Raw genomic sequence first — 24278 nt, 5'->3', positions numbered from 1 at the left:
GAAGAACCTCTTGACTGCTCTTTGTCAATCAATTCTATTTTTTTTTTAATAACTTAAACATATCTTAAATTTTCTGAAAATGAGTAACATTTTAAACTAATTTTACTCACAAAAATATTATCCAAGTACATACATACCTTAGTCGATTCTGGTAGTCTTCCACCGTAGAACTTGATATTTGGATCTATTTGTTTTAGAAAGTACATGTTTACATCCATCTAATAAATAAGAAACACAAACTTATCTCGTAGATATGATTCATAAAACTATGCTTTAGTGAGTAAGAAAACCAGTAATCAACACAAATTGACAAGACACTATATGGATGTAAAAAGTGGAAAATAAAATTGTGATAGAAATTAGAGAAAAATTAAAAGAAAATATATTCCTTTATAAATGTATATACCCATCTCTTCACCAGCACAACCTTACCTTCCATTTTCTGCAACTTCTCCAAATCTCATACTTTCCAGAAAATCATTTTCCCAAGAAAAATAAAACTTTCCTCTTTGTTCTTCTCCCCCCAACAGGTCAGTCTAACATTTTGTTGTTCCCCAATCCTTTCAAACATTATCTTCTTCATAATATTACTTTGCTTCACTTCTTTTGGTCCTTAAACCAAATCTATGTTCTTCTTTAGTTTCCTTTTTTCCTGTTTTGATTAGATTCTTTTTATGTTGTTTAGAGAGAAACAACAAGTTCTTCTTTGCTCTTTATTTTATTTTTTTCATAGTCTAGATTGAATTTGTTCTTTTGAATTCCAATAGATTTTGGTCTTAGTTAAACTTGCTTTTTCATCCTTTCTTCCCACAAAAAGTCGTCAAAGACCAAAAAAAATTCCCATGATTATCTTGTTAGGAGAATATGAATGCAAGATCAAAAAAGATTACTTATTTTCCTTAGTTGTGTGTCGGCAAGAGATATTAAAATTGAATCTTTCTAATTCACTTTATTTGATCTCAACCATAATTCGATCGAATAGAAAACATGACAAATCTGGAGCCTTTTCTTTCAAGAAAGATATTGATGGTTAATTTTCTTGGATTCTTGTTTTGGACTAAGTAATTTTGCCCTGAATGTTTTGGCTTTTGGAGCAGCAAACACGGCCTACCAAATGGAGCTAGGAGGAGATTCCTCTCCACTGAGGAAATCTGGGAGAGGAAAGATCGAAATCAAACGGATCGAAAACACAACGAATCGTCAAGTCACTTTCTGCAAACGCAGAAATGGTTTGCTCAAGAAAGCTTACGAACTCTCTGTTCTTTGTGACGCTGAAGTCGCACTCATCGTCTTCTCTAGCCGTGGCCGTCTCTATGAGTACTCAAACAACAGGTTTCTTCTTCTGCTCTGTTCTTAGTTTTTATTAGCTTAATTAATTACTTTAAAGTCCGATTTAGGGTTATGTTAAAGCTCGAATCTTTACTAGGGTTTAAGATCTTCTGTGCTAGATTTGATTCTATTCTTCTTCTATGTGTTGGATCCTCATGTGGGAAGGATTATTTTTGACTTTTTTCTTGAAATTCTATATATATACATACTCAGATACACACTAACAATTGTGAGAATCTTTTTTTGGTATACATGTTTATATTAATTAGATTGGGTTTATTTCATAAATTTGTACTGAATCTCTAGATCTAATTTCTTCTTCAAGTACATTATACTGAAGTTTTAACAAAAAAAAAAAAAAAGAGAAAACTTGTTATATATAAATTGAGTAAAATGTTCATTCAAAAAATAAATTGAGTAAAATGGTACAAATTTATGTAGATCTGAGTGAAAGTTAGATAATAAATGAAAAGAAATAAGAAACAATCGGAGCTTTCTAATGTGGAGTTTTAGATTCAGTTTTGTAGAACTAAGATTCACTTTGTTGGGGTTTCTTTATTCACTCAATTCTGTTACATATATATAATAATAATAATAAAAAATCTTATAACTTTCTATTTTCCCTACTAACAAGTACTTCAAGATTTAGATATATTTATAGATCTGGTGTTGTAATAGGTAAAATCTTGATTTTTATGACCATAAAAGAAAGTTTTGGGAAACAAATTGGGGAGAGTAAGGACTATGAGGTCATATCTTCTGTTTTGTGATCATCCCATCCTCCATTGTTGTTAATGTCTGTGTCTCTCTTTCCCTTCACTTCTTTCTCTTACTTTCCTTTCTTATCTCTCTCTCTTTCTCTCTCATGAATTATCATATCATATATTTGATACAACCACATGTGATGGAAGTGCGAGTAAAATAAGGTGAAAACAGATTTTTGAACGTTTAAAAAATTGAACTTATGAGTGATGGAAATAATGGAAAGTACAAGTAGGACAAATGTTTATAAGGCTTTTGTCTTTGTGAATGTTAAGTTTTTGTTTATTTTGTAGTGATGGACAGAATTTCAAATATCTATGATCTAGGATTAGTTAGAAGTGGTTATAGCCAAAGAAAGGGGTCATTTTGTCCATAATTTATTGGGATTTTTTTTTACTATCTTTGAAATATTCAAAGTAGAGAAGAAATATATAAAGAACATTTTCAACTCCAACCATAAAAGATTTGAAACTCAATAAGAGTTTCAAGATTCCAAAAGTCAATTAAAGAAGGAGATAATTAAGAAAAATAAGCTATGGGGTCTCTCTTTTCTCCTTAATATTACTCTTTTTACAAGTGAAATAATCAAAGCTCATTTCGAATTACATTACTTAAACTAGAAATCTCTCCAATTCCACACGTAATTTTCGATATTTATTAGAATCCCACGTGATTTCGCCTCTCTTCCTCCAAACATAAAACATGTCAAAACTAAATGGTTTAAAAAAGTCTTTTTTTTTCTTAATCGCTTACAGTTGTCAACTCATGTCCTGAAATATGTAATGCGCATGTCCAAAAAAAGAAAAGCTAACGAAGACTTCAAAACAACCAGTCAAAATTAATCGTCATTTACCTAACATTTTTTTATATATATCCAGTGGGTACTAAACGTAATCAGATTTTCGTTTTTTGGAGTTCTTTTTAAAATTTTTGAACTTTTTATTTAGAGGTTGGTATTGAGCGCAAGATATTAGGTTTGGTCTCTGTAAGATTTGTTGTCTTTGTTACAGAATCTTTGATCACGTCATCACACAGATATTATTTATTTTATTTATCAGTTATATTTATTATTATAAAGTTTTGTTAGTTTCAGTTCTTGACTTCTGACAAGAGGGTTTATGTCATAATGAATTAATTTATAAACTATTTATAAATTCAAAAAAGAATCTCATATTACTACTTTTGACTATTTAATATTAGATTTCACATTTGGTCAATACCCAATATAATTATTGCTACCCAGAAAAAAAAAATATAATTCATATTATATGTATTTATATGTATACATACACATAGATTTGTTCCCCCAAAAAAGTGTTATATACAGATAGAGACAAATAATAAGGATATACTTAAATTTGTTTCATATTTCTAGGAACTAAAAAGATTAACGATCACTGAATCAGTAAAGTTGGTATAGATGTAGAGCATTGGAATTGCTTCAACATCTTTGGTGTAGATACTTTTATGCAATTTATCTTTCTTTGTTTAAATTATTTTTTTGTCTAGAGAGATAGAGTTAGGGCTTTTCTCATATTCTCTCTCCTTATGGGCAGAGAAGAAAGTGAGATTTTTTTTTGTATAGATCCACTAATATTAAGAGTCTTTTTTAGAAAAAGAAAATAAAATTAAGTTTTGTTCTTCTGTGATCCCGAAAATGGACGGCCACGATTCCTCCATCGAAGGTTCAGACATCATAGTCTATAATATGTCATTGTAGTTGTACGTATATACATACATGTATATATATATAAATCAATATGTATACAGAAAACTGAGAAGAAGAATAAATGGGTAGAATAGTAATTTAATTATATTCCATAAAAGGAAAGTATGGAACGTTGTGATGTTACTCGGACAAGTCATTTAGTTACATCACAATTAAATTAATCCGATGGTTAAAATTTAAAACTATCAAATGTCTGTTGGATTCACCAATGTGTAATGGGTTTTCGACACGTGTCATATGTCTGAAACCCTAGACATGTTCAGACCAATCATGTCACTCTAATTTTGCCAGCAAGACAGTTGCAGCCAATCACTGGCTCGATAAATTTAAGGTTTCAGAGGAATAAGGATTCAGGTTAAATTATAAAATGATTCTTTATTTGTTACAACTTTAAGGAATATTTTACTAACATTTTAATTGTTTTCTTATATGTACTTCTTTTTTTTTTATCTTCTTCACATCATATGTCACATTATGTCTCATTTGTTCTGACTCAAAAGAACCAATGTTTGCTTTTAAGGTTTCGTATTAAAATCACTTAACTAAGCAAGTGGGCGATTTGACCTTATAATTTTTTTTTCTTATTTTTCGAAATGCTGATTTAAGCGTATGTAAATTGTATTGGTTACTTACTTAATTTACTTATTAACTCCTTATAAATTTATTTTTTGCAGTGTAAAAGGGACAATCGAGAGGTACAAGAAGGCAATATCGGATAATTCCAACACCGGATCGGTGGCAGAAATTAATGCACAGGTAACTTAAAATTACACGTATTATTATACGTTTTTTTTTTCTTCCAAAAATTGTGTACTAATATATCAAATGTTCATACTTTCTACCTTTTTTTTTGAAGTATTACCAACAAGAATCGGCCAAATTGCGTCAACAAATAATCAGCATACAAAACTCGAACAGGTTAATATCATCTAAATGACTTAAATATTGATTAGCTAGTTTTTTGTGCTAAATATATTGATTAGTTAGTTGTTAATAGCTATTTGATATGTTGATTTTATTTGTAAAAATTAACTAGGCAATTGATGGGTGAGACGATAGGGTCAATGTCTCCCAAAGAGCTTAGGAATTTGGAAGGCAGATTAGACAGAAGTATCAACCGAATCCGATCCAAGAAGGTAATTATATATTTATAAATACTTCAAATCAATTTATTTATTTATTTATATATATATATATATGCCTTTTCGCTAAATTTACAAATTATTCTCTTTATATACATATTTTTACAGAATGAACTCTTATTCGCCGAAATTGACTACATGCAGAAGAGAGTAAGACGTATATCTAATATGATTTCCGTTGTTAATTTCTATTCATGATAATTTTGCTCATCTGTAATGAACGTTTAATTTGTGCAGGAAGTTGATTTGCATAACGATAACCAGCTTCTTCGTGCTAAGGTAATTTGTATATTACATCTATTTCTATGTATTTAATTTTCTTGGTAATTTCTCAACGATTTGTTTCAATAAATATAACATAAAAAAATGTTATATAAAAATGAATATAGATAGCTGAAAACGAGAGGAACAATCCAAGTATGAATCTGATGCCAGGAGGATCTAACTACGAGCAGATAATGCCACCGCCTCAAACGCAATCTCAACCGTTTGATTCAAGGAATTATTTCCAAGTCGCGGCATTGCAACCTAACAATCACCATTACTCATCCGCTGGTCGCCAAGACCAAACCGCTCTTCAGTTAGTGTAAGAAAACAAATCTTGCTCTGTTCAACTTTTCTAATTTTGGGCGATTTTCTATAAGTTAATTTCCTCGTTCTTATATTTCATTTGTTTTGCAGGTAGTATTGGCTGAAGGAATGAAGAATGAATAAAAACCAGAATTGGGTTGAGCAATATAAAGCTAATGCATGTTATATAAGGTGTTACATATTTATTTCATGAATGTTGTATCGATGATTGTTATAGTACTTATTTAAATTGCTTATGTTGATGTGAAATTAATATCTTAAAGACATGCTTTATTAGTCTAAAGACAACTATGTGTATAAGTGAATTATTATTAGCTCAGCTGTGGTACTTACCAATTCATGCCTTATTAATGGTTCTTGTGATTTGCTTATAGTTCAGGATTATAAGATTTTGTAATTATAATCTCCTTTAGTAGGGTCAGATGTTTAATTTCCCTCCACCCAGAAGGCCAGAACACATCAGGTTTCTCATCATCTATAACATTTTGTGATGGCTCCATGTCAGCTCTCAGAACAACAAATAGTGCTCATTTGCCAAGCCTCACTTTACCAAATTTGGAGAAAACGCAAATTTGGCTCCACCTCTCGAAATCTCAATTAATTAGTAGTTGTAGTAAGGCGACTTATATATGCAGACTCATAACGAACATGTTATGCTCCATTGATTTGTGAACACACGTACATTGTAGACTATTTGACCATTTTTAATTTTGGTGTTTTTAAACCGCAGCTAACACTTACGTTTAAATCCTACTTCTTATTGCATGCCCAACTATTCTAAATTCTGGTTTCTAATTTATATTCAAGTCTCAAATCAAAACATGGAGTTATATACCCCAAAAAAAAATTGAGTTATAATCTAGAAAAAAAAAATACCCTACAAAGAAAAAGACTATATATAAATGAAATAGTTGGTGGAAAAAAATATCTCAAAAAGAAAAAAAAAATTGAATTGAACCGCGGGTTGAAAATTAAGAAAACAAACCGGTCTGGGAAATCGGAAGCGGTCATTACAAAAATCAAATTACATGCATAAACCAAAGTCGATATTAAGCCCTTGTGAAAAAAGAAAAAAAAAAGATATTAGGCCCCTTGTTTGTGAACAGAAATTAACTTGTCTGAGCAAATTTCTTGTCCAATTGGTTTCCAAAATTCAAATCACATGAAGAGAAAATTAAACTAACCATAGTAAAAAGTGAATAGCTTAGTTGGTTCCTGGTCAAGAACCGGACTATCATTAACCAAAGGAATAAACTTTAATTAACCAAAAAAGAAGAAGAAACCGAATCCTTTTTTTGTCAAACTGAGACTCTGTTTCTTTTACTTCAAAATTGCAGAAAAAATAAGAATCTCCGAGACTCAAGCTTCCTCTCTTATCCAAATTCTCCATTTAGTTACTTCAGTTTTTTCTTAGATCCATTTACTAGAAATATATTTGAAAATGTTAAAAAATATTAATACATTGTAAGAATAGAATCAAACATCCAAAAGAGTTTTTACATTATATAAAAAAACAGTAACTTCATGTCGTTATATATAGAACGATGATTCATTAACTCCACAACAAACAAACAGTTCTTCTTCAACGAAAAGAAAAACAACTATCAAACACTTGCAAATGATTAAAAATCTTTCACGCTCTCTGTTTGTGTGGAGGAAACTTCATGAACTAGAGCATAGCAAGCTGCTGAATATCATAAGGATGAGCATCAGAAGCAGATTCTCTCCTAAAAGATCGACTACCGATTACAATATTCGCTGCTTCTCCTGGATGAAACGCATCCCAAAACACATACTCATCTCTGTTTAGACATGGAGCTTGACCCGGTAAACATGTTATCTGTCCATTGTTCCTCCCAACTCCACAACATCCCGCATTTGTCACCCTAAAACCTGAACCATTACCAAGAATTCGATGAATCTAACAAGAACTGTTATTTTCGATTTAGGGTTTAGATTAAGAGGTGAGATTACTCTTTACCATAGCGAGCACGATTGGCTACCATGTCTTGGAAGATACCATAAGCATTGATGTAAGTGAATTTGGCGTCTGGTGTGTTTTGGTTGAAATGGTCAACCAAAGACACGAGCTTGCTATTGAAGATTCTGTTTGCAGAGTTGATCCTTTCGTCACAAGTTGTCCCGTCTCTGCTGTTCTGCGCCAGCTCATTTGGGCTGCATCCTATTGCGCCGATACCAATTAACGCAAACTTCCTTGCTCCGTTGCTATACATTATCTACTCCACACACACACATACACAAAATACAGATATCAAACGCTATTCTTGGCTCAAAGACTCATATGAAACAGAGGATTTAAGAAACAGAGGATATAGCAAGTAAATGAACGAACCCGAAGCTGCTCGGTGTAGCGGTTGATGAGGTCGTTGGCAAAGGAATCAGGGGAGTATTGATTTCCGGTGGAGTAATAGAGAGGCATAAAATAGTTATTGAGATAGTCGTTACTGCCTAAACCGATCGAGTAGATGCATTTACTTAGGTAATTAGCAGCTTCATTCTCGTCTCCTAGTATGTTCACCACTTGTGACACAGTGTTCACGTGATTAGCTACTTGCCCTGCAAATGTTATCCTAGCACCCTGAACCAAAAAAGGAAAGAGATTTATGTTTCCTAATTAAGAAACTTAAGCCTAAAATGATATGTTACATCAAACCAAAAACAGAGTATATTCTGTTTAAAGTAATAACTTACCAACTGACGACCGGTTTCTTCTCGGACTCCAGCAGCTGCAGAAGCGTAGTTTACTCCTCTCAGAATATCTTCTCCCCTTGCTTGAGCATATGGTGTAATGTAGTCATCGAAACCAAGAAGCTCAGCTTTTTTAGTTTTTCCCGCAAAAGAAAACAGAAAAGTTAGTTTTTTTTTCTCACAAAAGAACAGAAACATAACAGAAGAAGAAGGGTGTTTTGATAAGATTACTGATGACATCTACGGTGGTTTTGCCGTTGCAGAACCTTCCGGTTGGACCAAACGGGAAGTCAATACCATAAGGGAAGTAATCAGCTCTTGCTAAGGATTGAAGCTGATTGTTGTTTCCACTATCAACCAAAGAATCACCAAATATGAAGTAACACGGGGCTATTGGATCACCCATAGCCATGTTCATAGCTATAGCTAGCATCATCATTATCATTATCATCATTACACAAACTCTAGCCATCTCTCTGGAAACCGGTAAGAGAGAGAATGTGAAGAAGAGGAGAGAGAGAGAGAGAGAGAGAGATTGGTTGAAGAACGTGAAGAATGTAAATGGGTGTGTATATAATAAACGTCAGAAGAATATGGAGGGAATGACAAAAGAAAAAAAAAAGTTTTGAGCTTTTGACGGTTGCAGAAGTATTTAATGTCACGCGGTGATAATGTTTATGTGTAGATATGTAAAGTAACTGTATAGGAATGGATCTGGAGACATAACGAGTGAAGGAGAGTTAATAATACTCTGTTTCTTACAGTACTCGGACCAACTTGTATGCAATGTGATAATTCTGTTATTATAGTTTGCCAGAAAAAGTTAAGAACTTAGTCAAATCGATGGTTGCATTGTTAATGGGTTATTTAAAGAATTTGAGATTCAAAACCAAGATTGAGATGGGGACAACGACTAAGTTACTCTTTCACCTTTTCTAGCTTACTTTGCTACTGTGCAAGGGGATGAGACAATGGTTTGGTTTTGTAATAGAGGGAAAATTGTACACATATCATGAGATGGGAGGGCCACTTGCATTTTGATCATGTCTCCTGTGTCCTAAGATTCTTTCAATGGAACGGCTAAGATTGATTCTGGTTGGGTTCAAATCGAGGGTGAAGAATGATGTTGAGGTAAGGATGTATGTATTTATGGAGGTAGATGGAAGAAACATTAAATGGGAAGAGGAAGAGACACTATGTCATGACGATGATCATCATAATTGACATAATGTGGTAGTTGAAGTTCATAAATTCATTTGTCTTTGTTCATGCTTCTTGTTCTTCAGTGATAAAGTAAACAAATTATCACATTGGGACCAAATTGTGAAGCATTTGTCTACAAAGATTCAACATTTCTGTACTTAAGTAGCCACCAAAAGCATTAATAAGACGAATTTAGAATAGGGTTGGTAAAGTAATGAGGATAGAGTGGACCATTAAAAAATGATAAATGAAATTTGTTGTTATAATGTGACTTTGAGGTTTTGAAGTCAGTGGATTCATAAATTCGAAGCATGATCTTGTGGGGTTTTCTGACACAGCAAATTAGTTAAGCAAACACGCTGGATTCTTTATCAAAATAAAGAAACCTTTCAAAACATAAAATAAAGAACGTATAAAATGATCATATCTACACCAACCACATGCAAGGATTTATGAACAAAAGAAAGCATTGAGTGTCATTGAACACTGACAATTCATTTGTGTTATCAAGAAAGAGGATAACTTTATTAATGGAGATTCTTTTTACCATCTTCAAGATAATTTCACAGTTAAGAAATTACAATCAAGACTTAGAACTTTAAGGTAATATATACATATACATGTGAGTGTGTTCATGAGAATGAAATCAACCTTCTTCAGATGAATATCTTTTGACTCTAACCCTTTCACCATTGAAGTAGATGTATTTGAATTCAGAGAGGTACCTCTTGAGAATCAGTTTCCGCTTTTCTTCTTGGCCGAGTTCCCTGAAAGCCCGTGCCACTCTCCTCGCTGTATCTTCGTCTGGCCTCACCTTCAGCTCCTCCATGTCTGCAAACACCTGAAAGAGAAAATCAAAAGAAAATGAGTCTAAAAGCAAGCCATACTGCTCACAAAGTGCATAATCCTCACAAAAACTTGAGTATCGAAAGAGTAACATCCAGATCAAATATCGAGGAAAGAAAGAAAGAAAGGGAAAGACAGTTGATCTACCTCGATGACCTTATCTTGAAGGCCATGGTGAGCATACAAAGCTACCATCCTGGCGAACAAGCGTCTTGGAATGGATCGTGTATGCGTGTGCAGAATCATGTTCCATAACGATTCTGCCTCATCAGCCCTTTCTTCCATATCAAACGCCAATAAGAGGGTATCATATGTTCCCATTGTCGCGCCTTGGCCTTTGCTCAACATCCACTTAGCCAACTGAGTTTTTCACTAAACCAATCAACTCATGACACCATCCATAGCAAAATTTGCACTTGACATAATAAGTCATGTAACTTACTTGAATCACACGGTGCCATTGGCTTCTCTTCCTTAAGATTTGCAAAGCCTTAGCTGCAGCAATAATGGGGAATTCCACTTCCCAAGCTACCCATTTGTTCAAAGCTCCATAAACAGCCTCTTTTTCATTTGGGAGTCCAGAGAGCTACCAGTTGAGAGTTATAACCATCATTTGATTACTTTATTATCGTCTAATATTATTGATTCAAAAGACTCCGAAAAACATACGTTTAAACAGGGATTTTGTATTTTATCACTTACCATTCGGACAAGATTCAGAGCTTTTTGCCCGGACCCAGCAGAATCATTCTTCTTCCACAAGTGATGCTCTTTCTTCCCCACTTTCCTTATTTCCTTCCTACAATATCCACACAAAAGACTTACTAACGATTCAATCAAGACAAACAACGTTATCCATTACTCAAGAGAGATAGGTGAAATTACAAATATCAATTGCGTAATACAAACAACAAACCTCTCCACAATGGCTCCATAACTTCCGTTCACCTTCCCGGCTTGTGTCTCTGAGAACTTGAAAACAATTACACTATTAAGACATGATGTGTTTCATCTCAAGGAATCAAGTTTTAAAGCTAAAGAAAGCAATATAACTATATACGATACATTCAAGCATTACAAAACTAATAGCCATTAAAACAGAAAAACATTCACTACAAATACATTTTTACCTTTGCGCTGATGCAAAAACCAAACCTTTTCGCCTCCAAACAAGTATGAAAATCAAAGCATGCAAATTCCTGGGATTTCTGCAACTGGAGCTGAAACAACTAAACAAACAGGGTCTCAACTAAGTGTTGAGAGAGCTTAAATCAGTCCTGAAAACTGAAATGTTTGATTCGCTTTCTCAGGAGGAAATTATGTTTATCATTTTTTGGAGAAATCAACTGAACTCACAGATAATCTTTGTAACGAGAAACCCCCGAGATTTGGATAAATACAGAGCGCCATTACTGTTCTGATAGTTCCAGTAACAAAGTCTGGGTAGTGAACAACTACTGAAATTGAAATTTAATTTACATCACAAAACTGGAGTTGAAGATAAGAAAAACAAATGTTGTAATACTGTATCTGTTTGATGCAAGCGAACAGAGAAACGCATTTAGGGCTCATAGATCCCAATTTGAGTGAAGATGATGAGAAAAGAAGCGATTTAGGAATTTTTTGGTAAACCGATGAAAATTGGTATAACCAATACTAAATCGACCAATAACCGAAGCAATTTTTGGTTTAAGTTTTAACTCAGCCTGGTGCATATGTTAATGGGCCTTCAAGCAAAAGAGGGGCCTTCTTTGGATAATTTCAGCCCAAGATATACAAACGCGTTATTGATTGTTAAGCTGTAGCACTTGGTAACCGTATGGTATATATTACTTTTAAAAGGGTTTCCATGTATTATTACCTACGTGGCTACGTGTGTTTAGGTGAATAAAGTTAAGCAGATAATCAAAAATGAATTAGCACGACAGGGAAAAAATCTATTAACAAAGTTAACATCAATGTCGATGTAATTAAGAAGGTCCCATACAAATTGATATTGAACTAATCAAGAAAACGACCATCTTATCTATGTTTCCATTTCTTATCCAGTGAAATGTTTGTCTTAATATCATCTAAATTCACTTGAAATTAATCAAGTCAATGTTAGGAAAAATATATTATATGAAAAATATAGTATAATTAATGAATATTGTTACAAATTGTAGATACTCCATCTGTTTCAAATTAATATATGTTTTAAGTCTTCTACACATATTTTTTTTAAAAAAACTAAATTGATTTTGTATCATTTTTTATTAATAATTTTGTATAACTCTAAAGTCTAAACCAATAGTACTTCAATAAACTCAATTATCTTTTGAAATTTATAATTTATCATTTTTTTTTTCAAAACTGATAAAAATGCATCAAAGACTTAATTTAAAAGAATACAGTATGATAGTAAGATTATAGAAGTGTGTAATGATAATTTAACAATAGTAGAATTAGAAATTTTAATTACGATAATTTTTTTTGTTGAAAAAAATCATTACCATATTACATGCATACATCTAAAATAAGAATGTGATTTATCTTTTTGTCAAATAGTATTAAAATACATAGTTATTTTAAGTATGTAACAAGACCACAATGCAGGATACGTAAAATTAGCAAAATAATTATTTGAATTGGTTTGTATAATATAGAAGGTTTCAAAACAAGAGAGACGAAACAAGACACACTTAATTCGACAGAGTATCCAACATCGGAAATGATCGAAGGACCACTAGGAGTAGGCACCACACTTGTCTAAATATATCCGAAATTTTGGCCAAGTCATTGTCTTTGGCACGAGACTATGCATCTATCAATACCCCAATTCGTCCAATGTCCAATTCATTCGACTCTATCTGTCTACCTTTTTGTCCATTTTTCATTGTCTCTCTTCGATTGAATATGTCTTGTAGGATATGCACGAATTTTGATTTCACCGAATTGTTCCAACATTGAACTAGATCTTAATTAATGGTATGAGCAATGATGCATGCATTTACCGTGTTTGTTTTTGTGGTGAACACGTAAAACGGTAACACATCACTATGCTTACTAAAACTTGTTTTGCACAAGGCGTACATGTAAGACTTATTTCATCCGGATTTGAATGATGATTGTTTTTGTACTAGAAAAAAAAAAGCGTTATAATCATTCAAAAGTTTCGAAAACTATTACTTAAAGTTTGACAGTACTTAAAATACATTCTAAATCACCATTCAATGTTTTCGTTTTGTTTGCTTTACACTAAATGCATTTTTTTTAACACCTAAGATTATTTTATTTTATTTTAGTTTTATAGAATTTAAAAATTATAATCGAAATCAAACCAAACTAAAAGAAACAATTTCTTCAAATTTCGTTAATCCTACTGTATAATTTAAACTCAATCGAGGGTTCTACTGTGATGTCAAAAGAAAAAAACCCTACTAAGATAGGCTAAAGAATCAATCATTTTCAATAACCCTTTTTTTTTGTTATATGTACTCCTCAAGACATGTCTTGCTCGTTAATAATTGTCCCTCAATTAATAAAATCTTGCTTTTGCGACAACTTCACGGATAAAGTTGTTTGTCTAGAGATATAAATTAAAAAACATTAACGGCAAAAATTCAAATTTCATATCTCCTCAGAAATCAGAATCACTCAACCAAATAATATCCAAGGAAACATTAAAGATATAAATAGTTAGTTTCTATTTCAAGAATCTTCCGCGATATTTCACTATTGACTTTGTGATAGCAAGTTGTTAAATATTTTTTAACTAACTCAGTTTTTATTTCTTGTTATATGTTTCAAAGATCATATATCTTCATTCCGTAATATACTTAATTATTAGTTTGTATAGTATCATAAACATAGAATTAATTGTTTCCTTAAGCATCAACGTCAATATGCAATTTCTTTACAAAAAAATTAAGATCTTAAGGAAAAAGAAGACTTGTTAAGCCACATTGACATTTTCCCTTTTTCTTCTCCGAAAGCAACAAGCAACAAAATGGTAGGCCGTTAAATTAACGCCGCCACGTAATCGCGAAGGAGAACGACCACAGTTGTAGATAAAATGAACACGTGGCACCGGCACACGCGAGACGGAAGCCTGGTGACGTTAACTTTTGGCTGACGTTAAGATTGTTTTCGACACGTGCTAGCGCACGAGTGGATCGTCATGTTTTTAGATTCTGTGAGCTAACCGCGTAGCCACCAAACGCGCGGCTATTGCGTTCAGTAACGTATCATCGACTCGGCTTCGCGAATCGCAGTCATTGAAATTTCGTTGTAACTTGTAAAATGTAACAATTAAATAGTGTTAGAGATGATCCGTATTCGACCAAAAAAATAAAAGAGATGATCCGTATTCTTTCTTTTTTTTTTTTTAAACCCGATGTAAACCTAATCAAATAGTAATTTTTACAGTGCGCAAATTTCTAAACATCATTTATGAGGAACTTTGAATTAATATGAGTTATTCCAATATTTTTCCGGCAAAATGACGATGTATAAGGTAAATAAAGGCTGTGTTAGTAATCACATCCTTAATGATTGATTAGTTATTACATCGTATCCCTTGACTTCACTCAAACACCTTCACGATGACGTCATCTGATGCAACACAAGATATTACTCCTACTTACACGTATACACACAGTTATACGTATATGCATATATATTACGTGTAAAACATGAGATTCTCTTTGCGATGTTTCGGTCTATATAAATTCCATTGTTTTCTCATAGTTATGTCTTCTTTTCCTACCTCGCTTTTTCAATCAAATCATATATATCCAAAAAATTTCCCTCACTTTCTTGGCAAAACTATTTCCATATTTCAATGTCAGAAGAATTTCAAGAATCCGAGGTTATATTTTCCGATGAATATTACACGAACAACAACAACAAGAGTAGCAACAACGAGAACTACCAAAGAAAGCCGACGGCGACGGAGAAAATGTCATCTCCGGTGAGAATTCCGTCGAGAACAATTTTTCAGTGTACGGAAGAGGAGGAGGAGGAGGAGAAGAGAGAAATGACTCCGCCACATGTCATAATCGGAAAACGAAGAAGGGAGACGCAAATGGCGTTTTCCTTTTGTACCCTTAAAGGAAGAGACTTGAGACGTCACCGTAACTCCGTTCTTAGGATGACCGGTTTTTTGGAAGTTTAATATTGATCCCCAAAATAAATTGAGAACCGGTTCGGTTTAGTTTGCTATTTTTATTCGGTTTGTGTCGTCTTTACTTTGGGTGTGTATCATAAGCTTTGAAATGAACCAATGTGTTTATTTGCAACAAAAAAAAAGAACCAATGCATCTAGGATTTTTTATTTGATTTAATTTGGTGAAAGAAAAGTTTAATATTGGGTATATTTCCCCATATTTTATCAAGTAAGATGTTGGATTTCCGGTTAACTTAATAATTATTTTGTTTTGTATAAAATGATTGCTTGGTTTCTTGAGAAGAGGAAAAACCATAAGAATCAAATCTTATGTTTAAATTGAGTTATGGGTTTGTTGCTTGTGAAGTAATTGGTTTCTTGGCTTGTAGATTTTGTAGTTGGTCCACATTCATGGGATTCTGCAATTTGCTTGCTAACATGAGCCATAAAAGCTTTGTTTTGCTATTGTGAACTCAACCGAGGGTTATATACCTGGAAAGTACTTTAAGCCCATATAATTAATTAAATATTTTGTTTAAATATAACAAGTTGATTCCTTTGATCAAAAAAAAAAAAAAGAACAAGTTGATTCCTTAAAAATTAGTTGACTTTGGATAGGGTGTATGGTCCAAATATATACACATAAGTCTAATCAGCATGGATCTTATTTTATGTTTATGGAATGTTACACGTCGCGTTAAATTAGATGAAATTTGAAGTATTTGCTGACGATAAAAATTTCAGATTAATTAGACACTAGTCGATGACTCGAAGTCTATACCATATATGATTTGTATATTGAAGTCGAGCAGACTGTTCGGAACAGGGAAGGTTACGGTAATCGTTAAAATAGTTTTCTTTAATTAATTATAACTTTGTTTTGGTTAATCATTTTATAGAGACATACAAGATGGTTCACAGATAGTCATGTCAACTTTTTACCGAAATAGTCGCATTGCTGAGTTGTTTTTTTTTTCTTTACATGACCACGCTGATTTTGAATTTTTGTTTTTATATTTTGTAGAAAACATACCCAATTATATGTTTGAACAGTTCATTACAAACTTGTTACAATGAACGAGATAAAAACTTAAATCAACCGTATCTCAGTTGACCAGGCAAAAAAGATTAACCGTATTTGACAAAGTGACAAACCTCTTTAGTCTTTAGCTACGAGTTAAACCATTTTAGGAAAACCCAACTGTTTTTTCCCCTTTTCCAAAGTCTAGCTATGCTAATTTCATATTTATATTCGCTTCACACTGTCATTTGATATTATAAGAACAATATGTAATTACACATATTTATTTTCTTCAAAAGATTAACAAGATATATATATATATATATATATCCTTAAACTCAGCAAATATATGCCCATTTTATCAGAAAGCTAAAAAAACTGTTTAGGTTAACAATTTTATTTTTTATAAATATATATTTTTAATACGTGCATCTATAACCGATGTAAAAACATGATGGATAACATATAATCTATCATGATTATTAAAATTGAGAGGTAATAGTTACCTCGATTGATAACGAATACGGGAGTGTGGGATAAGATCTAAAGGATATAAACTCTATAATAAACCACTATATTTTACACATACTCGGAAATTAATTAAAGCGAAATATCCTAAACTTCCAATTAAACTAAGACAAAAAAAAAACTAATTAATTAATGCTATAGATCAGCCGTGACCACCGGCGTGGACCGATTCCGCCTCCGTCTTTTCCGAGCTTTATGACTACCACCAAACTTTAACCGTCCGGTATCCTTAAACCGGTCTCTCTCAGCTGTCACAATCACACATTCCGGCGGAGGCACGGCATATCGTACAGTGTCATAACAATAAGAATAATACATATAACGTTCCCGGAACCGTCGCATCGCGGCTCCTTGTTTAGGACTAATGGTCGAGTAATCATTGGTCGTTAGAAGTTGGTCGGAGACAGAACAATTTATGTTGATGTTGTTGTTGTCTCCGGTGACGGTGCGGATTGATGAGTCGGAGACATTACAACCATCGAGAGCAATGTCTTTGAATTCAGAGACGAAAGGTGAAAATGTGTAATCTACGGCGAACTTTCCGCCGGAAGTAGCCCAGCTTGAAGCGTCCCAAATGGTTGCATAGAGAGACATTGGTTTTTGTGGATAGTCTCCATTCATTTCTTCTTTTCTTATGATTTCTCTTATTGGTACATCGTCTACCCAAAATCTGCAATTTACAAAATTAAAACATTTTGTGATTTTATAATCAAGAGACTATTTTTTTTTTTTTTTTGTAACTAGATCAACATTTTATTCGATTCCACATTTTCTTGGCTAAAGCAAGTTTTATATATCCATGAGGTTTTTCAAATCTTAATGACCTCTTCAATTTAAACCAGGTTCGAAATAAATGCAAAGTGAGCATTATTACTAGGTTTTTACTCTCAAGCGTGTAAATGAGACCAATATGAAATCTGAGTTTGCCGTGTCCATTTTGCGTTTACTACATTGTTGTGGTAACATCCCAATTCAGGTCCAATTGGGAAAAGCCCATCAAGACCAGACCCGCTCTAACAATCCTAATTTGCCCCCATATTTAAGTGGAGAATTAAATGAAAAGGAGCCTCATTCTCATTCTTTTAACCCTAGTCACCAAAGCAAAAAGGAAGAGAGAGAGAGAGGAGCTCGCCGCCGCCGAGGAAGAGAAGGGAAGCCGCCGCCGCCGCCTGAGCTCGCCGCCGCCATCTGAGAGGAGAAGGAGTGGTCGTCAGCCTCCTCCTTCACAGAAACTCCTTGATTCCTTTGCTACCAGTTCTCCTTAAGTCAGATCTGCTTTTAGGCCAAGGTGAGGATTAGATCTAGGTTTTTTTTTATTCTTTTGTCTTCTTCTGGTGTGTGGAGTCTAGATCTGATGAGCCTAGGATGATTCCTTGTGCATCTAGCTAGATCCATGTGTGAGTCTAATGAAAAGATCTAGGATCTCATTAGAGGAAAAACCAGCATGTTTGATTGTTCACCCTGATGTGTGGTTAGTGATTGGTAGTGTAGCTAGATCAGGTGTTCATCTCGGTGATGGTGTGCCGAGGTATGGACTTGTTTGCTGGGCTATTGCTGTCTGTGTGACTATTGTGGTAGTTCAACGGTGAGCGGAAGGTACGCCGATCCTTCCGGAGCCTGTATGGCTGGAGGTGTGTCTGTGTGACTGCCTGGTAGTATGTCTGTGTGACATGGGAGATGATGTTCTAGTCTGTGTGACTAGGAGGTGTGGCCTTGTGTGATAGGCGGGTTGGAGACACCATTGCTTGCTAGTTGTATGTGCATCGCTAGGATGCCTGTGTGTGTTGCTTGTTGGATTTATTCTTGACATGTTGGTGGAAAATGAATGAGTGGGAAGGGAGCCTGGTTTGGTTCTCACTGAGTAATTTCCCCAAATTACTCACCCCTCTCTTTTAAATCCATATTGCAGGTGAGTGTGATGAATGTGAGTGTGTCGATGTCTGGGAGGAACTAGACGAGTAGCTCTAGTGTGGTGTGCCTTCAGAGATGGAGGAAGATTTTATTTGCTTTAAGATCTATTTTTCGTATTCTCTTTCAAGACATTGTTTTTCTGCTTAATTTCGGATTTATTCGAGTTATTTATTTTTATTGTAAGACTGAAATTGGTTTGATTTGGAATAAGAGTTAAGGACTATTCAGGAATTATTGGTTAGGTTAGATAATACTGCCGGTTTAGTCTGGTTTCCTTTGGAACCCAGAACCGGGGTGTTACAAGTGGTATCAGAGCCTAGGTTCGAATTAGGAATAGAGAGATGTCTAGTCTAGAGTAGTGGGATTGGGAATTAGATTTTTTTTTATAAAAAAAAAAAGTTTTCAAATATTTTCGAATTTAAAAAAAAATGAATTTTTCCGGATAAAAAAAAAAAAAATTCAAGTTCAAAGATTTTTTTAAAAATGTTTTCAAACAAAGAAAACCACCACCTAGATTAGTCTCTCTAGTTATTGTTGTTATTTTTAATTGCAGGAAAATCAGTCTTTACGGGACCAGACTGACTTATCTGTTCTCTCATGTTGTGCAATGTAGATGCCTCCGAAAGCCAAAAATGTGCGCACCAGATCCCAAGCTCGTCGTTCAGGTGGGGATGAGGAGACCACTGACACGACAGGAAGTGTGAACCGAGTTCCAATGAACCCGCAGGCTGGAAACCCTGAGGGAGATGTACCTGTTCAAGTGCCTGCAGCAGCAGCAGCGGAAGCAGCTCATGCCGCAGTCTTGGAGGAGCTGCAACGCTATCGGGAGATGTATGGCCACTTGAACCAGGGAGTGGGTGTGAATGCTCAGCAGCAGCCGCAGCATCAGCAGAATGCACCTCTGCCGCCAGTGCATAAACCGCCGCCTGTGGTTGTGACACTAGTGTTTGTTCAGCCTCAGAATGTGCCGTCGCCGGTGTTTTCTCAGCAGCAGTATGTGCCTCCACCTCCTGCGCCTGTCAATGTGTTTGGGCTGACATATTATCAGGCCATGAAGCACCTGAAGGATATGGGGATGGAAGCTTTTGGTGGGAGATCTGACCCAGTGTCTGCAGATAACTGGAGGAAGAGGTTGGAAAGGAATTTTGATGTCATGAGATGTCCGGATGGATACCGGAAGGACTTAGCCGTGCAGTATCTGAAGGAAGAGGTGCTGATATGGTGGGATGGTGTGGTGGAAGCAGCTCAGGGTCGGTATGAGTTGACTTACAATGATTTCCAGGAAGCATTTGCTAAGGAATATTTTCCACCCGAAGCCTTGGATCAGATGGAGAGTGCCTTTGAAGACCTGCGTCAGGAGAACCGTACTGTGAGGGAGTACAAGGAGGAGTTCAACAGGTTAAGGAGGTTCTCCAGGAAGCACTTCACTCCGGCAGACTTGGTCCGTCAATTCATGAAGGGCTTGAAGTTGGAATTGAGGAGCAGATGTTCTGTCAGGAGGTACCCCACATTAGTGGAGCTTGTGGAGACAGCTGCCATTCAGGAAACCAATTTGGATGAGCTGAGGAGGACCAGGCAGGGCCAAGTCCGAGCACCCCGTGCCTTGGAAGCACCAAAGAGGACCTGGGATGATATGGCAGCAGGGAGAGCCAATGGGAATGCTCTGGAGTGCCAGCGTTGTGGGAAGAGACACACCGGGTCGTGTGGATTAATTAAGTGCTATGGATGTGGAGGAGTGGGTCACCAAGGCAGGGATTGCCCAAGTGCTGCAAGGATTGGAAAGTGTTATCGCTGCGGGAGATCAGGTCATTACAAGAAGGATTGCAGGATGCCACCGCTTGTCCAGCAGGAAGGAGGAGCAGCGCCAGGAGCACCACCAGCTAAGAGGCAGGCTGTTGGACCTCGTGTCTTCGCCATTGGAGATCCTGAGGGAGGCTCACCGATCGCTGGTAAGTAAATGTTTGAGTGATTCTATATGTTGCTTGTGAATAGGAATGTAGAATGGAAATGCATAACTAGACATAAGTATGAATCATGTTTGATCGGTCTCAGTAGGGGGCACGATTGCATATACCTTGTTCGACACCGGTGCCACTCATAGCTTCGTGAGCCCGAGGTTGACCAAGTGTTGGACTTTTTCTGGGAAGTTCATTCCTAGGTCTAAGGCAGTGGAAACTGCTGGGAATGAGCAAGTAAGGACCATTGGGGTACATGAAGGTGTACCAATTCTATTGGAAGGTGCAGGATTTCCATGGAATCTAGTGGAAATGGAGTTGAACCTCTATGATGTTATCCTGGGGATGGATTGGCTGAAGCACTATGGAGTCGTCTTGAATTGTCGGAGGTCGAGAGCTTACATCCCACAGCAAGGAGAGGAGTTGATTTTCCAAGGAATGAAAACTGATGTAGGAGTGCCAATCATCTCAATGATTCACGCAGAGAATCTTATGGAGGGAGGATGTGAAGCATTCCTAGCGACAATCTCTATGGCTGAAGAGGGAGCAGACAAAGATCTTGAGGAGATACCAGTGGCAAATGAGTATGCAGATGTATTTGAGCCATTAACTGGACCACCACCAAGGAGGGAAGTGGACTTCACTATTGAAGTAGAACCAGGGACGGCCCCTGTTTCGAAGGTCCCATATCGATTGGCACCAGCAGAGATGGCTGAGCTAAAGAAGCAGTTAAAGGACTTGACGGATAAAGGATTTATTCGGCCAAGTAGCTCGCCATGGGGAGCACCAGTGTTGTTTGTAAAGAAGAAAGATGGGAGCTTTCGACTTTGCATCGACTATAGAGGATTGAATAAGGTGACCATCAAGAACAAGTATCCCTTGCCGAGAATTGATGAGCTATTGGACCAGTTAGAAGTAGCTTCATGGTTCTCCAAGATTGATTTAGCATCTGGCTACCATAAGATTCAGATAGCAGAAGAAGATATCCACAAGACAGCATTCTGAACTCGCTATGGGCATTATGATTTTGTGGTGATGCCGTTCGGATTGACGAATGCGCCTGCAGCTTTCATGAAGTTGATGAATGATGTTTTTCGGGAGCACTTGGATAAGTGTGCGATTGTTTTCATTGATGACATTTTGGTCTACTCAAGGAGTGAGAGGGATCATGAATGGCATTTAGGAATGATTCTTCAGAAGTTAAGGGATCAGCAGCTTTTTGCGAAGCTAAGCAAGTGCAGCTTCTGGCAAAGGAAGATAGGATTCCTTGGGCATGTTGTTTCAGAAGCAGGAGTGGCAGTAGATCCTGAGAAGATCACTGCAGTGACAGAATGGCCTGTGCCTAAGAGTGTTGCTGAGGTCCGCAGCTTTTTGGGTCTGGCAGGTTATTATCGCAAGTTTGTGCCGAATTTCTCTAGAATTTCGAAGCCGCTCACCAGTCTAATTGGGAAGAATGTGAAGTTTGAGTGGACAGAGAAGAGATCCCAAAGTTTTGAGGAACTGAAGAAGAGCCTCACAGAAACTCCAGTGTTGGTACTCCCGAGGACAGAAATACCTTATAATGTATACACTGATGCCTCTGGATCCGGATTAGGATGTGTGCTTATGCAGGAAGGGAAGGTCATAGCATATGCATCCAGGCAACTTCGGAAGCATGAAGTGAACTATCCAAATCATGACTTAGAGCTAGCCGCTGTAGTTTTTGCTCTTAAGATATGGCGTGCCTACTTATACGGAGAAAAAGTGCACATATTCACAGATCACAAAAGTTTGAAGCATGTGTTCACCCAGAGTGATCTGAATTTGAGGCAGAAGAGATGGATAGAGTTGTTGGCAGACTATGATCTAGAGATTTCATATCATCCGGGAAAAGCTAATCACGTAGCTGATGCCTTGAGTAGAAGGATGAGTGATGTTTCTGAGATCAAAGAAACACAGGAACTGATAGCAACGATGGCGAGGTTGAGTTTGTGTGTTGCTGAAGTGGAGGATGACGCCGCTGGATTAGAAGCATTGGACAATGCTGACTTGTTGTGGAAAATCCGGCAAGAACAGGGAAAAGATTTGGCTTTGAAGGAAATGTTTGACAAGCAAGTGGTTGGGTACCACCAGACAGATAATGGAACCTACATGTACAAGAATCGGGTTTGCGTTCCAAAGGATGATGAGCTAAGGAATGAGGTGTTGAGCCAAGCTCATCAGTCCAAATTTTCTATTCACCCTGGGAACACCAAGATGTATCGGGACCTGAAACGCTATTACCATTGGGCAGGTATGAAGCGTGACATTGCTGCTTGGATTTCTCAGTGTGCTACATGTCAGCAAGTGAAAGCAGAGCAGATGACGCCAAGTGGACTACTCCAAAACTTGCCATTACCAGAATGGAAATGGGACATGGTGACAATGGATTTTGTGACAGGGCTGCCAAGGACACTAAGTAAGAAGAATGCGATTTGGGTAATCGTAGACCGCCTTACTAAATCAGCTTACTTTGTGCCAATCAGAAAGACAGATGGGGCCGAGCAGTTGGCGCAAAAGTATATTGATGTGATTGTGAGGTTGCATGGAGTTCCAGTGAGCATTGTGTCCGATCGAGATCCGAAGTTCACAGCTAGTTTTTGGCAAGCATTTCAGAAGGCATTGGGAACAAAGGTTCATTTGAGCACAGCCTATCATCCTCAAACGGACGGCCAATCGGAAAGGACGATTAGGACCTTGGAGGACCTGCTAAGGGCTTGTGTCCTGGATTGGGAAGGAAGCTGGGAAAAGCATCTTCCTTTAGCAGAGTTTGCTTACAACAACAGTTATCATGCCAGTATTGGAATGGCTCCGTACGAAGCTCTTTATGGGAGACCTTGTCGTACACCTCTCTCTTGGACAGAAGTAGAAGAGATGAGAGAGTTAGAACCAGAATTGCTGAGGGAAGCATCTGAGCAAGTGGAAATGCTTAAGATCAGGCTGAAGGAAGCCCATGATCGACAGAAAAGTTATGCTGATCAGCGAAGGCAGGAATTATCTTTTGAGGTTGGTGATATGGTCTATTTGAAGTTGAGAACCTTTAGAGGGAATGATGAGCATAGGAAATTGAAGAAGCTTAAGCCAAGGTACATGGAACCGTACCCTATTGTCGAAAGAGTTGGAGAAGTGGCTTACCGCTTAGAGCTGCCCAAGGAGTTAGCTGAGTTCCATGATGTGTTTCATATTTCACTTCTGAGGAAAGTTGTGAGGGAGCCAGAGCTCATTTTGCCTCAGCCGCCATTAGATGTGAGGAAGAATTTCTCAGCAGCATATCAGCCAGTGGCAGTGTTGGAATTTCAGGAAATGGAGGTCAATGGTAAGAGGAAGCCGTCGGTTAAGTTGTGGAGAGATGGCATCCACGAGAACCTGGGAGTTGGAATAGGAAATG

General features: G+C 36.3%; 5 protein-coding genes across 7 annotated transcripts in view; 2 read left to right on the top strand and 3 right to left on the bottom strand.

Annotated features, from left to right (window-relative positions):
• The first annotated feature begins 424 nt into the window (after window positions 1–424).
• On the top strand, window positions 425–5552 carry LOC18030279 (floral homeotic protein AGAMOUS). Its single transcript, XM_024149777.1, has 8 exons — window positions 425–530; window positions 1098–1332; window positions 4495–4576; window positions 4677–4738; window positions 4857–4956; window positions 5071–5112; window positions 5200–5241; window positions 5352–5552. The coding sequence occupies exons 2-8, from the start codon at window positions 1115–1117 to the stop codon at window positions 5550–5552; spliced, it is 747 nt and encodes a 248-aa protein (XP_024005545.1). The 5' UTR covers window positions 425–530; window positions 1098–1114.
• A 1531-nt stretch (window positions 5553–7083) lies between these two features.
• Window positions 7084–8762, bottom strand: LOC18030278 (GDSL esterase/lipase At4g18970). Its single transcript, XM_006413969.2, has 5 exons — window positions 8494–8762; window positions 8266–8390; window positions 7907–8152; window positions 7535–7790; window positions 7084–7446 (listed from the first exon to the last, which is right to left on the bottom strand). Exons 1-5 carry the CDS (start codon window positions 8732–8734, stop codon window positions 7223–7225), a joined length of 1092 nt encoding a protein of 363 aa, XP_006414032.1. The 5' UTR covers window positions 8735–8762; the 3' UTR covers window positions 7084–7222.
• A 1216-nt stretch (window positions 8763–9978) lies between these two features.
• LOC18030277 (pentatricopeptide repeat-containing protein At4g18975, chloroplastic) lies at window positions 9979–11864 on the bottom strand. 2 transcript variants are annotated; one of them, XM_006413968.2, is made up of 7 exons: window positions 11668–11864; window positions 11442–11540; window positions 11228–11283; window positions 11014–11110; window positions 10754–10897; window positions 10459–10671; window positions 9979–10306 (listed from the first exon to the last, which is right to left on the bottom strand). In XM_006413968.2, the coding sequence occupies exons 1-7, from the start codon at window positions 11719–11721 to the stop codon at window positions 10112–10114; spliced, it is 858 nt and encodes a 285-aa protein (XP_006414031.2). In that variant the 5' UTR covers window positions 11722–11864; the 3' UTR covers window positions 9979–10111. The 2 variants fall into 2 exon arrangements, with proteins under 2 accessions (XP_006414031.2, XP_024005368.1); XM_024149600.1 differs by having other exon boundaries at window positions 10005–10306; window positions 11442–11531.
• Window positions 11865–15021: 3157 nt separating this feature from the next.
• On the top strand, window positions 15022–15691 carry LOC18030276. The gene has a single exon (XM_006413967.2). The coding sequence runs from the start codon at window positions 15134–15136 to the stop codon at window positions 15464–15466; it is 333 nt and encodes a 110-aa protein (XP_006414030.1). The 5' UTR covers window positions 15022–15133; the 3' UTR covers window positions 15467–15691.
• A 1319-nt stretch (window positions 15692–17010) lies between these two features.
• LOC18030274 (probable xyloglucan endotransglucosylase/hydrolase protein 29) overlaps window positions 17011–24278 on the bottom strand; it is a 10072-nt gene continuing 2804 nt past the window's right edge. For both annotated transcript variants that reach the window (XM_006413965.2, XM_024149692.1), the window contains one exon: window positions 17011–17676. In XM_006413965.2, coding sequence (XP_006414028.2) covers window positions 17142–17676 — 535 coding nt within the window. In that variant the 3' untranslated portion in view covers window positions 17011–17141. The remainder of the gene's footprint in view (window positions 17677–24278) is intronic.

This window comes from Eutrema salsugineum, unplaced genomic scaffold (genome assembly GCF_000478725.1).
Source record: "Eutrema salsugineum unplaced genomic scaffold, Eutsalg1_0 scaffold_1, whole genome shotgun sequence".
Classification (NCBI taxonomy): Eukaryota; Viridiplantae; Streptophyta; class Magnoliopsida; order Brassicales; family Brassicaceae; genus Eutrema; species Eutrema salsugineum.
Note: the sequence above shows the minus strand (reverse complement) of the source record. Positions and strands in the feature narration are given on the sequence as shown.